Source organism: Vidua chalybeata, chromosome 5, assembly GCF_026979565.1.
Source record: "Vidua chalybeata isolate OUT-0048 chromosome 5, bVidCha1 merged haplotype, whole genome shotgun sequence".
In the NCBI taxonomy this organism is placed as follows: Eukaryota; Metazoa; Chordata; class Aves; order Passeriformes; family Viduidae; genus Vidua; species Vidua chalybeata.
This window is the reverse complement of record NC_071534.1, coordinates 59,504,225-59,519,766: the sequence shown is the minus strand read 5'-3', so window position 1 is coordinate 59,519,766 and position 15,542 is coordinate 59,504,225. Positions and strand designations below refer to the sequence as shown.

The 15,542-nt window shown below is 43.8% G+C and overlaps 1 protein-coding gene across 3 annotated transcripts in view; it reads left to right on the top strand.

The window, feature by feature from the left end:
• The window catches only part of LHFPL3 (LHFPL tetraspan subfamily member 3), a 258,336-nt gene that overhangs the window by 191,636 nt on the left and 51,158 nt on the right, over positions 1-15,542 (top strand). The window contains exon 3 of one of the 3 annotated variants that reach the window (XM_053942419.1): positions 613-640. The exons of 1 other annotated variant lie outside the window; for it this stretch is intronic. In XM_053942419.1, coding sequence (XP_053798394.1) covers positions 613-629 — 17 coding nt within the window. In that variant the 3' untranslated portion in view covers positions 630-640. Of the gene's footprint in view, positions 1-612; positions 661-15,542 lie in introns of all 3 variants that reach the window. One more of the 3 variants, XM_053942418.1, reaches the window with a different exon arrangement.

The following is a 15,542-nucleotide window of genomic DNA, read 5'->3' as shown; positions in this document are numbered from 1 at the left end:
AATGGTACCTATGATTTTGGAAGTATAATCAAAACTGAGGAGCAATGTATCAACAAAATCTTGATGTATCATTTTTATTTTATTACTGTAATTTCTCACCTAGAATAAAGACTTCTACAGATCTTTCCATATTGAGATGAGAACTGATACAGTTTTATCTTTGGTCTAATTCATTGTAATGATTTGTAGGCATTTGCTTTTTAATTTTGCATCTTTATTCAAATATTTTTGAAGTAGACAGATTAACACAGTGTTTAAAATTGCTCACTGATCAAAAGGTATTACTGAGTGTTTTCATTCTGACATGACAGCAAAAAAATTAATCTTACTGACACCAAAATTATTTATTTGTTTATGTGTTTATTTATGTTCTGTCACTATTTCTTCCTCTGTTAATCCCAGTTTTTTTCATCTGCCTCCTTAGTAATCCATTGAATCACTTACCTGGCTTTCAGAAAGTTCCCTGTCTGGATAAGTTGAGGTAGAAGCCTGAACCATTTACACTCTCCACACTACAGCCAATAAAGAGATTGTTTACAAATTATACTATTATGTGCAAGATCTCACTTGATTATACCTTAACTATTCTGTTTTTCCCTCCCTACCTCACAGATGATGGAAATGCTTAAAACAAGTTCAGGTAGTATGACACAGACTAACGTAAGTGTGAGCATGGCATCCAGGGGACAAGCTGTGAAGTGTTTGCGTGCTTCTGCCAAAATGCGTTGCATGGCTTTCTGCTGTTGTCTCGTGTTTCTGATTTAGGCAGCATGTTCAGCAACATGTAAGCGTTTCATTTGATATTTATATTCCAGCTCAGCTTTGGTTTTGTGTAGTCTTAATATTCTGCCTTTTTTGGTAGCTTGTGGCAGCTGCTAGTGGCAAATCTGCAAGCTGTGTATGTGATTCCTAAGTGACCTTCAGAGGTACCTGCTAGGATCAGGACCCCCCTGGATACGGCCGCTTAGAAATCCTGGGTAGAGATGTGGAAGTGTGCAGTTCAAATGGCTCAGGAGCAGAACCGACCCTCCTGAGCCTGCCGGTGGAAAGCAGCCACTCCTGCTTTGCCTTCTCTGGGAGCCAGGCCTGCTCCTGGTGCAGCTGGCTGACGAGGACAGCTCTGCTACTGCCAGGGCTTTGTGACTCTTCTGTTGTCAAACTCTTGCTTCATGTGGCAGATGACACATCAAAATTACAAATGTTGTTTGCAGCCTCTGTTTAAAAAAGACTGCTATGAGCAAATACAATGTTTTCCTGTGTATAATCCTTCCTGTTATATAATCCTTTTACTCTTAGTGTATGTAAAGCTTATGAAGGTGAGACTAATCACAGCAGCTTGAAACAGACTTACCCACATGGGTCTTGCGGTGCTGCCTGGTATGGAGAGGCAGAACTCAGTTATTCCCTTCCTGGTTTTCTTTTCTCAAAGGATTTTCACTCATATTCTAAGCATGCTGGTGGAGGTTTTTTGTCATGAGGCTGGTCAAATATTGACCAGGTTGTCCAGCAAAGTAGTATCATCTCCATCCTTGGAGATCCTCAGAACTTGACTGGACATGACCCTGAGCAACCTGCTCTGTTTGGACCTTCTTTGAGAAGGGAATTGGAATACATGAAGTGCCTTTCTACTTAGAGTTGTTCATGATTCTACAGTTTTGTGACTGTACAGGTGGGGAGTAGAATGAAGCCACCAAAATAACTTTAAAGCAATCATTCAAAACCAGACCACCAGAGATGAGTGTTGTGGTGACTGCTCCACTTTCCTGGATAATAAAATGGAGTTTGTCGAATGCTGGCTATTACTCTCAGTACACCCAGTTCAGCCACTTGCCACTGAGCTTACACAGATAGATATTTGTTGTTTTCTTATTATGCAACAAAAAATACGTGTTGAATAGCATGTGTTGTGTGAGATCAAGATGACTTATCAGTAACACCTCTGCTTTTGAATTATTGGAGCTATGCCAGCTGACACTGCCAGCTGTCTACATGATGTTTTTATAGCTCTTCTCAAGTTTCCCGTATAAGATCCCTACCTCTGTTCCTAAGACATTAATGATTAGACTGTCAGAGCTGAGAAAATCCACCTACTGAGCAAGGTCACCTTCACTGTTCTCAGTAACAAAGGAAAATGCCAGGCTAACAAGGCTCAGGAAGTCCTAATTAACGTCAATGGCAAACTCAAAGCCAGAGAAAAATAGGGTTGGCAAAACAATTCTCTCTAGAGCTAAGATTTTCTTTTTTTTTTTAGTCATTGTAAAAGAAGCCTGAAAGCTGTATTTTCAAATATGGTTAGTGCTGGGGATGGGTCACAGAAAAGAGAGGGAATCAATAAGGGGTTTGTGATTTCCTGCCTCCTTCTCCTCAGTGAGTTCTTGACAGCAGTCAGAGCTCTGAGACTCAGCTGAGGCCCTGAGGCAGGAGCGCTGTACATCTCTGTTCCCACCTGCCAAAAAGTCACCATGTTCCTTCTTCAGTTTGGCTCCCAAAAAAATGTGTCTCCTCAGGGATGCAGGAGCCATGACATACACAGAGCTGGGCCACCCCACAACCTCCCACCTCCTCCCTTTGCTGCCAGAAGACCCATCTTCCCTCATCCTACACAGCAAAAAAAAACAGTGGCCAATATCTACCCACAGTTTTTGGGTGAATGGGTGTCCACAGACCATATTTTATAGAAGACAACTCACAGATCTGTCTCTAGCACCACTTAAGGATCCTGAATTTGTTTTTGAGTCTTGTGAAATAGTCTGTCTTCACAAAGTACCCTACTAAGCATTCTTGTTCCCATTTTCTTCCCCTAAATTAGTTCAAAATTCAGAGTCCCTGAATTGGGCTAATCCTCTTGATTGCCACTTCCCTCCTCTCAATGCTCTGACCCTCATTGCAGGCTTGGTGGAACCAGCTGTCTCTCAGACACCTTATCTGGCAGAGAGCTGCTAAATCCTGTAACATTCAGCCTATTCATTTGTATAATCTGGGTTTTTCATGCTGATGTCCTTACTCAGCCATCTCTGGTTTCTGTGTAAGCCCAGTTCTGCTAGAAGAAGCTTGGTTTCCCCACTGATTTCCTTCTATGCCAAGGATGTCTCCAACTCAGTTCTCTTATGAGTGTGAGGGAGCAGTCCATAAATGAGAGTGGTTTTGGTTTTCAGTGCCTATATGTGGGTAATAGCACCTCTAACAATGTTTTAAATTCCAGAAAGAAATATTCAAATCAGATATTATGAACAAAATTCCCACAGCCTTTTCAGCAGTGGGGAGAACAGAGGAAACAATTCCCTAAGGGTGCTTTCCAGTGTTGGAAAGCCCGAGGGATATATCATTCAACACCATTAGAAGTGACACTGATGCAATTAGCCTACCTTGGGACAAGAAGTGGTCCACATGACCTCCTGATGTTCCCTCCTGCATGTTTTTGTATGATGCTGTTATTTTAATGATGATAAAAGCCTCAGGGAAAAAATGCAATCGTGGTTCTAAATTGTGTGCACGTATAAGCGGCTGACACCAGGACACAAATTCAGTGGAAAGAGTGGACAGACCTGAAGAACCACTGCAGACTGTTGAATGTCATCATCTCCCTCTTGTGCACACAGACACACAAGGGTGTAAGTCCACTGCACACTGCCTCTTAGGGTACCAACAGGCCAGTGTTACACACTCAGCCAACCCCAGCAGCATCCACAGGGACAGACACTGTGGCCAATGGATCTTGCTCCCAATGTGTTCCTCTGCAGACCCTCTTGTCTCAGCGGCCTTCTTCCTTGAGCCTCAGAACCTCCAACTTTCACCAAACCCTGCAACAGAGTTGCTTTCACAAGTTACATCATTCCGAGCAAATGACAGGACTTGTTTTTCTAAAGACCTTCAGTGCAGTTTTATTCCCCACATGAAGGTTAAATCCTCAGAAAATTACTCACAGAATGCCATAATTCATCCAAATGGTCTCCTACAATTTCATTCACCCTTCAGCCACATACATTTTTGACCATGTCAGATTAGAAGACGGGTTTCTTGCCCTGGTGGCTTCTCTCTGAAGTCTCAGTTACTATGACACCCTCTGTGCTTCCCAGGCAAGCACAGAGCTCCTCACACTGATGCTGGGTAGCCTTGAATATGTTCGCACTGCTACTGCCTGCTGCTTCATCTGCCCCACAGGAGCATTAAGCAAAAGTCAATGCTTTCTGAAAGTGTCACTGCCTGGCTCACTTGCCTACTGTTGAGTTGCCTCTGTTCCCTGTTCAGACATTCCCTGCACCACAGAGCTAGGCATGCCTTCAGCAGGACATTTCTCCTCTTATGTCCTGATCCCTGATTATCCTTTGCTGCTAGATACTTATGCAAGTCTCTGCAGGGTCTTCTGTCCTGATATTTCCATTTGACCCATCCCTCATTCAAGCTGCAGTTGTACTGCCACCCCTGGGGCTCTGGGAGCCATCCGTAACAAAAAGGATAATACACCACTTCTTCCTCTGCCCCCATCTGCTGTGCTCAGCCATGTGCTGATCCTCTCCAGCATTGCCAACTTAGAACTCAAAGTCATATTATTCAGGGAGTAAAGAAGTGTGTCTATCACTGGAATAGTGTGTAGGCACAGCTCTCCCTTCCCTGAGGCTGATATTGCTCACAACCCAAAAGAATGGTGCTTTTTAACTTCAAGCAGAACCACACTCACTCATTGACTGTTGAAAGTGTGGTCATAACTCAAGCAAGGAGTGCACTCTTGGGCAGAATCCCTACCTCATCCAGGATATTAATATGGCTACAAGGGATGTAGAGGAGCTTTATGCATATGGGGACTTGAGACGGAGCCCAGCAAAGCACACTGTTTCCTGGAAGTGCATAAGGAGCCCTAACAAATTCAGCAGGATGATCCATGGACTGAGAGGTGTGCTCTTATCTAAGTGCTTTTCTGGCTAAGGGCCACAGACCAACTTGCTCCTGAGAGCCCATGGGACAGTCGAGAAAGCAAAACCTGTCCACTGGAATACCAATGCCTCTCTTACCCAAAGACTATCCTGATGTGTTAAAATTGCAAGGCCTTTATCAAAGACATCAAAAAGTTCAGCAGACCTCGAGCCTCCTTCCTTTAATAGAGAAGTTTTAATCCTTCATTAGGGCTGGCCAGCCTTTCTGTATCATGCATCCCCAAAATGCCAACATTTCCCTATGACCAACAGGCACCAGACAGACCATGAAGATCTGAAGCAGGACAAAGACCTTGGGGTTGTTCATAGGCAAGAGCAGAGTCCCTCTCCCACAGTTGCTGTGGAAGACAGCTTGGCTGGCCCTCTGCAACCCCAAATCCTGTCCTACCACACTCCAGGGACTCCAGTGTCAGGTGGATGCTGTCAGTGCCATGGGAACCACAGTGCATGGAAACCATAGATGAACTACTCATCCAATATAGCCAAAGGATCTGAAATTATCCAGTATTAAGGGTTGGATTTGCTGTGTATTGTAGGCTTCTTTCATAGTGGCAGCATGTGACATCCCTTCTCTGCATCCAGACCACACAAAGAATACAACAGGTAGAAACCCAGACAGACAGTTGCCTCTCACAACCGGCAATACATTAAACTGGCAAGTTATTATACACGAGGTGAGCTGTGGATATTCTCAGCTCAGTCAGAGAGAAAGAGAAAGGTTTTCTAACCAGGTGAGAGCCTGGGAAGCAGTTGGAAAAGAATGTAAATAATTCTCTAATCTATCTTGTTATTCACATTGTTTATAGATATGTTCTGCCGCTGTGCGTCATTCACTGCACACTAATGGTGTGACATGTTTTTACTCTACGACCAATGAAATTAGTCTTCTCAATGCTCTCTATATATAGAGCAGTGCATTTGAAATAGAGAACTCATTTTCTTAACCTTCTGATCTAGAGTTCTCTGTTCTCATCCTGCTCAACAGCATCAGGTAAGCTAGAGCAGGCTGATGCTCCTGCACACACTGCCTTACCTGTCTTCCTGATGCACAGCTATTTTGGATTTTCCAGTCATTCAACATACTCATCTGTAAGAACATTTTCTTATTTCTTAAGATACATTCCCCTTTTGTAGTCCTATTGACAATCATGCTTGTGACATGAGACTTCAAGCATTCATCTACTCAATCACAGCATTTTCAGCAGTAAATGATCCTTTGAAATTCAAACTACAGACAAAAAAAGACTCTCTACTGGTGCTCATGGAATCAGTTTTTTCTCATTAGAAATTTCTGTTTCATATCAAAATGTGCACTGAAAAATATACCTCTTGCTCTAGGAACCCAACTTTAACAGACTTGAAGTGGTATAAAGGGTAATTAATAGGTTAGACCCATCTCTAACCTCTGTGACACAATTACAAACATTGCAAAATGCAAGAATATTCCCCTGTTGACAAATCTGTTCTGTCATTAATTTTCCTCGCTAGAGAGGCAAGTGGGGTTAAAGGCCACAGGAGCATACACCTTTGCAACTCCTTTTGTCAGCCAGAAAAAAAAAAAAAAAAAAAAAAAGAAAGTAGGGAGTTTTTTTTTCATTTTGGTACTGGCTTGGGATACCCAAAGCACCACTATGTGGATGTCGAGGAAATACAGAAAAAACAATTTCACTGAAATGAAGACATAGAGCTGTCTTCAGTCTATTATATATTAAGGGGAGGGCAGTCATTCTCTAGAATGCCTGAAGCCAACTCTAAAGGCAGAGCTCATATATTCTCAGAGGTGTTGAGCTCAGATCCACTTTGAGGGGGAGAAAATATTGCCTCTATCCAGTTCATGCCAGAGGAGATCTCAAGAAGTAAATCAAAGGACACTAGGGACAAATCTTTGATAAAAGCATATCAAAACTTTCTTTAATTTGTTTGTACTGCTGTTGTAAAGCAGACTCACCAGAGACAATATGATCTACAAATGGAATATGTTACTAAATCAGGACACAACTTACTGGAAGGATGAGTAATGATTTCATCTAAGTCATTACATCTTCCTATCAATAGCATATCTCTCATATGCTCACCTCTAGCTGAATATCATATAATCCCTGCAGGAAAGACTTCAGGTGCCTGACTCAAGGCCATGACACACCAAACCATCCAAAAAACAATGGGGCAGAGGTTCCCTTGTTGAGATCAGATATGCTTAGTTATGTACATTTTGTGGTATGTTCAATATCCAGCACATATCCCCTTCAGTTCAGCAAGTAAAACTTGCTTCTGCCTAGGTATGTGGGAAAGGGCCAGTTGTTAGGACAGCAAGAGAAAGGGGGTGATTATCCTGGAAACAGGCATGATCATAGACACTGCAGCCTCTGAGTGTGACACACACCCACAGGATTGCTGTGCCTTTCAGACTGGACCAAGTAAGCAGGGGGTTCTGCACATGAACTCCTCCATCCTGATAAACTTTCAGAGTAAATATCTAAAATCCTCAAATGCTGCCCAGGCAACTTCTCAGAACAGAGCAGGATTAATGGGTTAATGCTTGGACTCAATGATCTTAGAAGTCTTTTTCAACCCTAATGATTCTGTAATTCTAAGAGTACATGTGTACAGGGGGCTGCACTGGGTTAAATACCAGAATCACAGAATGGGTAATGTTGGGAGGTACCACAGTGGGTCATCTGGTCCAACCTCCTTGCCCAAGCTCTAGCTACAACTGAGCCCCTTATCTTACTTCACATGACTACCCTGATTGACTCTAGTTGGTAAACCTATTAGCTTCTGTATCCAGGCAGCACACACCCCCAGTGCTATTTTCAACATTATCACCATCCTCTCTCTTCTTTCCAGACTGATGCTGTCATTTAATCCCGCTGACATTCCTTCAAGAGCATCCTACAAAATTATCTATTACTATTTGTTCCCACAGTAGAGCTATGATAACTTCATCCTCAGTTTTCACAACCTGTTCTCTGTTCTTGCCCTCTTGTCTTCCCTCAAAATGTCACAACTAAAATCAATTCCTAGCTTCAATTCTCTAGCAAACTACACTAAATCCTTTCACTGTTTCACCTTCATCCTTTTTGTCAGATTTGTGGTCCAACCTCTCGAAGTTTCCATAAAACTACTTCTATGGCTTTTCCTACTTTTCTCCTCCTTTCTTCTGAGATGCTCATTTCCTTTTCCTCTTTGTGTTCTCCCAGGCCTCCTGCAACACAAAACCTCCTCCCTGAGTGCCACGACAGCAAAGTTCAAATCATACCAGTTTCCAGGTTTCCTCAGGAAATCAGTCTTGTCTGTGTTACTCTCAAATCATCCCTTGATGTCCCACCCACAGCTCCTGCCTCTGGTGTTGAGCAGTGATTCTCTTGCTCTGTACTCCTCTGAACAAAGTACAGGCAGCTGGAGGAGGAATCAATGCCCTGCTCCTGCCCAAGCTAGCCTTGCTTGAACTTACCTCCAAGTAAACCAGAGTCAGTCTTTGTCTGCCATTCATTTTTGTGGCACAGGCTCTACAGCCCATTCTGAGTCAAAAACATCCTTTCTGGGGAGGAGATACAGCTGCTACATGTTTCCTGCCTCCATGCTGTTATTACAAATTAAGAGTATTTTAAATGCCTGTGAAAAAACTGGCATTACATTAAAGTTACATTGAGGAAAAGTTCCCTTTGGAAAGGAAACTATGATTGAGATTTGGATAGGGAAACTGTCTGGCTATGTTGACAGCCAGATTTTTTTTTTTTTCTTCTCCAGTGGAAAAATAAAGGAATATGACATGAGGACCACAAGATAGTGTCAGAGTAGAGTCTCTTGAGGAGAGGGCACACTACCCACCATCCAGAGGACATTCATTCACCTCTACTTTGTTGTGGTGCTCAGCATGAGTATGAGACTTAAAAATATTCACTATATCCAAGCAGCTATTTCAGCTCTCTGACTTACATAAAAATATTTGCCTGACAAATTTTCCACAATTCTCAAAACATCTCCCTCTCTGCTTCAGAACAGGGCACACACAAGGTCACTGCAAACAATGCTGTTGAGATTGAGGGAACAGCCTTTTTTCCTTTCTAAACCTAAAGCCACACACACTACTTGAAAAATTAATGACTGACTGGGTGATTGTTGTCTTCTGGGGAGTTTGAAGTGAGGTCAGTGCTTATTCACTCTCAGGAGAGGAAGATGGTTTAATGGATGACACAGTGCCTTGGGCTGCAGCTTCAGGACAGTCAGGCAGACACATCCTGGGTGACCTGGACTTCACTTGCCTGTAGTTCCCCATCTGGGATTTTATGTGCTAAAAAGGTTCACAAACCAAATGGATATATTCGTGGCAGAAAGACTTTCAGGACCCTTACATGCAATGATGTCTGCTGGGCTCCAAAATTTCCCCCTCCAAATTGTTGGATGGAACATAATTTTGAGGAAACATCCTTATGGCTTTCCCTGCCCTGCCCTACATACCCACTGCTGGCCACTGCCAGAAAGAAGGTGTGGACTGAGTGCACTTCTGGTCTGACCTTACATATGGAAGGTGGGAACTTTGTTTTCATACCTGCCTGTTCTTTAGGAATGCCTGTCTCCAGGCTCCTCTGGAGCTATTCCTTGAGCTATTTCTTCACATGCCATTGAGCTATTCCTTCACATGCCCTCATACTCCCTGCAGCCCTGTACTTACTACAGTGTTTATACCATCACAGTAATACCTCATCATGCTGCCCCACCACAGAGCAGGAGCTCCCAGGAGTGTTGGCTCAGCACAACATGCTTAGTTCACAAGCCAAGCCGAGGTCCCTCTCGCTCCCAACACTCTGTCACTTCTTTCTTGTGCAGTAGAGATCTCTGTTTTACTGACCTGCACAACACACAGAATTATTTGCTGGAGTTACATAATATATGAGCTGATACAACCAGTTTCTACCAAGGCTGCAGGAAAAAAGGCTGTAACTTGCTGTAAGAGCCACAAGCTCCATCAGAGAACAGAAGGTTCCACGTAAAGGAAGCACGACATGTAACCACTTAATAAAAACAGCCCCAGCCTGCCAGGGAGCCAGCAGAATTTACAGGCATTGTGCTGGGAACAGAAATCCAGCCCTCGCGGTCAGCACAGAACTATTAGCAAACACACAGAGCAGTTAATATTTCGAGGTTGTTCTAGCTTTATTTGTGTACCTTGACAGGTGACATTTCCAAGACACTACAAGCCTCTGCAGAGTTGGACCTATTATTAATAGTGAACATGCAGCTGAGCTGACATCACAGAGGAATAAAGAAGTGAAGTTCACATAGTCATTTATGCAGGGAAGGTTATTCCCCAAAGTTTTTTAGCAGCCTTCCAGTCCCCTTCAACCAGAGACAAATGCCTTGTGCTAGCACTACACAAAGCAGATCTGTAAACCTACCTCTGACTTGACTAAGGATGCTTTTTCCCAAGCCTATTTTCTTATTTGTCTCTGTTATTGCAGCTAAATGTGGGTGGGAGTTTTCTCCTGGGTGATGTTCCCAGTAGGTATTAACCTCCTGTGGGGTTTTGTTCTTCAGTGGCTCACTGGCCATCTGGCTCTCAGCCATAGGGAAACCCATATGGTCTCCTGATAGCACTCCAAAATCCTGCAGGGCAATCATCACTGTCCCTTCTCCCAGGCAACCTGTGAATGGCTGTGGGCAAGAAGATAGCCAGAGCCAGGCCTGCAAGGGGATAAATGAAGACATTTGAAACACTGAAGTAGGAACTGGACAACAGGTTTCATTAAAATCACAGCTGGAGCTACTGGTGACTCAGGTGGATGTGCTGACAGCAGTTGGAAAGGGAGCTGAAAGGGCTCTGGAATGACACCTGTGAATAGGTGTTCCTGAGACCCCTGCAGACAGTTCAAGGGAGGGAAATCCCTGATGGCCACACATGGAAACAACCTGTGTGCTTGGAGCCCTATAGCAAAAGGTACTGAGGCCAAACTCTCCTCCCCAGCACTGTGCTTGCCCTCACCATCAAAAGCACAGGGAAAGCCCAGCAATTCTTAAAGCTGCTGTAATCCAGAATGAGACAAATGGAGGGAAAAATGCACTAAACAGTTGTTTCAGCAGCTGATTGGTTTTGGTTTCTTAGCAACTGTGGGAAAAGAAGCTCCCTGAGGTCTGAGCTGTCTGGGCAAATCCAGCAGGCATCCCTCTGTGGAGGACAGCCCTCCTCCTCTCTGCTCATCTGCAGAGGGAAACCACAGCTGGTGGGAAGCCTTCCCTAAACAGGGAGATAGCAAACAAGTTCACCAAAATAGATGAACAGGCTTATCCCCTTGTCCTTCTCTCCACTGAGGGACAAGGGAACAAGCTGGCCATCAGATTCCTCAGTGTGGCTCCTCCAGAAGTGAAAAGGTTGTTTGAGATTAGACTGCTTTTCATTTTAAAGAGCATGGAAAAGATGAGGGACTCTTGCAGTAACAGCTGCAGTCAGTGGTGTTCCCAAGTTGCACCCAAAAAAGGAACTGCAGGAGAGACATCAGGTTCTTCTGTGTCTCAGTGTCAGAGCCAGGCTGGAGGGGAGCAGAAGCACACTCCTGTGGCTCCAGCCATCAGCCACTCCAACCCTGCAAATGAGTCTGAAAATGAGCCTGATGGCTTGGTGCAGGGGACCTCAGCTCCTCTCCTGGCAGTGCAGGTGGATCAGTTACAGCATCCTTCACAGGTTCTTTTGAGAGCACTGCTATTGAATACATGAAAAGCTGTTTATGGCTGTTTTCCCTGCGATCAGCAGTGTCAGTCTCTTGCAAGTCCTTTGAGCAAATCCACAGAGAGAAAGGGCTGACTTTTGCCAAAGGGTTTCACATCTCTGTGGGTGTTTGTTCTGGAGGTTTCAGCACTAGTGCAGGGTTTGTGTGGGTCTCTGTATTAGAGCAGCCATTTCATTGTTTTGGTTTTCAGGGACAGTGTTTAAATCATTTAAATTCGTGCCTGTTACTGACATACTGGCCATGCTCATTGCTAATAGCTTATTTCCATCCATGCTAGAACTATCTCATTCATTCAGATATAAGTATGAGGATGTTGACCTGTAGTTAATCCTACACGTCCCTGATTGTTAATTTAATGACTATTAAATATTAATGGGAGCAGAGAAGGGAAGTCAGATCACCTTTTCCACAGCTTAGTGCCCCTGTCACCAGGCTACAATGTCATCCTTGATCTTGCTTTTTATATTCCCTTTCTCCTAGTTCCATTTACAGGACAAAGATACATTTTAGAAAATGCTTTGTAGTCAAGCATATATTGCAAGGATTAGAGCTGCACCAGGATCTCCCATTTCTGGGCAGATGTTCAAACCACCGTGCTGTTGGTTAAAAAAGGAGGTGTATTTTTTGCCTTGAATCTGGGAAAGGGCCTTACACACTGGCTCAGAATATGCTAGAGAATATGCTAGAGAAGGGGAGAATGCACAGACACCCATGACCTAGATGCTCCTCCGGATGCTCCTCCTCCGCTGTGCAAAAAATAATTCATTGTTCAAGGAGGACGTGGAGGGTGTCTGGTGGTTACAGTCCTCCCCAGGGCAAGGGAGCACCATGGATCTACCAGGGTGTACCTGTGCACAGTCCATTAAACAAAGTACAGCCCAGTACCGAGGGTGGACCCTGAGGCTCTGGTGCAAACCCTCAGCAGTGCCACGTGCCCTTTGTGTTCCCAGCCTGGTGGTGGGAAAACTCTCCTGACTAGTCTGGAGTACAGAAATGAATCCCCCCTTCTAGAGGAGAGACTTGAACATCACTTCTCAATTCCAGATGGGTATTACCATGTCAAGCATCATCACTTCTGGCCATGCTTCAACACCGAAAGCCATGTCCCCTATGGGACCATCCACAGAATATTTCATTTGCAAGCCTGTTATGTTTTTGGGCAGTGGGGACCAGGGATGGTGGTGTAGAGATCTCTTTCTCTACATCTTTCCATGCCTTTTTTTCTCATGGTCTTTTCTTTTGCATCAGGCAGTTGTGACTGCATCCTTAAAACAACCATATCTAACTGCTGGAGGTATTTGTCTGTGCTTAAATCCATATATCTTCATATGATTATATTTTTCTGATTATAAAGCTAATGAGATAAAGCAGAAATCAATCAAAGTAGCTGGGCTTGAAGTGCATTAATACTTAATACTACCTTTTACTATTGTAATTATGATTTATTTACTTTTTTAATTACTATCTTGTTTGCTTATCTCTATAAGAGACACTTCTCAAGAGTATCTTTCTGACTATAGTGTTTTATTTTTACAGAAAAATGCAGGCATTTACTGAGATGGAAATTACTTCCTTATTATTTAAAATTAATTCAGCCTGTCAAAATGAGCTCATTGCCATGCACAGTGTTTCCTTTTTAATTCAGTCTCAGCCTTTCTAGAAATTGAAATTCTGTGCTGAGACGATGTACATAGCAGGCTTTTTATACATATTAAGCCCTACATATTAGGAGGATTAAGGCCACATATACATTTTAGAATAGGGTACATAATTATAAAAGTAATTTTGCAGCAGGGATAAAAGAATGTCAGTTTTCCATTGGTCTTGTAAACTGCTTTGCTACCCAGGAATGAAGCTGCAAGAATGCCTGATGGGAATAAAAGGGACTCTCCTGCCTGCTCCTTTAGGACTCTAACTTTTGCTAAATCAGGACAAAGGTAGAGGAAATATTTGCATACAAATAATTAGGATGCCAGTGCTCCCTTCTTTTCTCTTTTTAGAATAAAAAAAGAGGAGAATAGAAAGCAGAAAAGGACAGAGGAGATTGAAACCTGTGATGGGTATAGGAAAAGATAACCTTAATAAATGGGAGAAAATTGCCTGTCACCTGCAAAGGGAGCAATGGAAATAAGGGGGGAAGGGAGACAAGTTTCTGACAGCAGCATCCCACAGGAGTTTCTTCAGGATAAAGAATCGATTAGGAAAGATAGAGAGAGAAGAAAAGGTAGCTTTTAAAGATCTTCATACTTCCCATTCTGTCCTCTGAGCTGCTCTCAGTTCCCACTGCATTCCCTCCTCACAGTAGCTGAATGGGCTTGTGGCAGAGGTTCAGTCCTCTGTAAACTGCCCAGTGTGTGTGGAAACATCCCAGTGACACACCTGCACTGGGCTGGTGTCCTGGTCACACTCCCTAGAAAGAGAACAGCAGGAAATGAAGAGTTTGGAATGGAGGGAGCAATCAAGGAGAACTGTTGCTGCGGAAGGCACCTGGAAAGATTGCCATTCCCATAGTAAGAAGGTGACCATAGAAATAATTTTTGTATTCACCAACTGAATCAAAAAAGTAGTTAAATAATTTCAATAGGCTTGGTCATACCATAGACAAGACATTCAGTGTCACTCGTATTTCCAAGAGGGATGATGTGGGGAGCAACACACATGGTAGTGTTCCCTCAGTCCTTGGGTAGGTCATGGAGTAAAGACTCCTGGAAATCATTTCCAAAGACAAAGGATGAGAAGCTGATAAGAAGTAGTCAGCCTGGACTTACAAAGGGGAAATCACACCTGAGAAAACCTGAAAACCTTGTACAGCAATATGACTGTCTCAGTGGTCACGGGGAAAGCAGTGAGTGGCGTTGTTCATCTTAACTGTAGCAGGGATTTTGAGTGCTTGCCATAACTTCACAGACAAGGTGATGAAGTGTGGGCTAAGTAACTAGACAGTGAGGTGGACCAAAAGATGGCTGAAGTGCCAGGTTAAAGGGCTGTGATCAGTGGCAAAATGTCCAGCTGGATGACACAGCAGATAAAAAGCTTTGGAGAAGTGTTGAAGCAGCAGAGGGTTATGCTGCTATCCAGAGGAACCTCAACAGATTGGAGAAATGGGTGGATAGGAACCACATGAAGTTGGGATAACTCCAGTCCTGCACCTGGAGAGCAACAAGCCCACACACCAGAATATGCTGGGGGCCACCCATCTGGAAAGCAGCTTGATAGGAAAGAACCTGGGGTTCTAGAGGACACCAAGTTGCCTGTGGGATAATGATGTGCCCTTGTGCCAAAGCAGGTTCACAGGCTCCTCTATTCAGCACTGGTGACATCTGCAGTGCTGTGCCCTGTGTTGGGCTCCTCAGTGCAAGAGAGATGTGGACATACTGCAGAGAGTCCAGTGAAGAGCCAAGAGAATGATGAAGGGGTGGAGCAACTCCCCTGTGAGAAAAGGATTAAAGAGCTGGTGTTGCTCAGCCTGGACTAGAGAAGGCTCAATAGGGACCTTGTGAGTGTGTACAAACACCTGATGGGGGCCCAGTAAAGAAGACAGAACCAAACTCTACTTGGTGGTGCCTCGGCACTGTGTAAGACACAACAGACGCTAACTGACATGCAGGAAATTACATTTAAACTTTAAAAAAAAAATACTGTTTTACAGTAAGCATTGTCAAACACTGGAGCAGGCTGCTAGAGAGGTGCTAGAGTCTCCATGGTTGGACCTGACTGGACATGACCCTGAGTGACCTGCTCTAGCTGAGCCTCTGAACCGGGGACTGGAGCAGGTACCCCAGAGGTGCCTGCTGACCTCTGCAGTTTTCTGAGTCTCTGACACCAAGACAAGAAAAGTGCTGGCAACTGGCAGATAGAAAATATGAATTTTGGTTTAATGATTTGC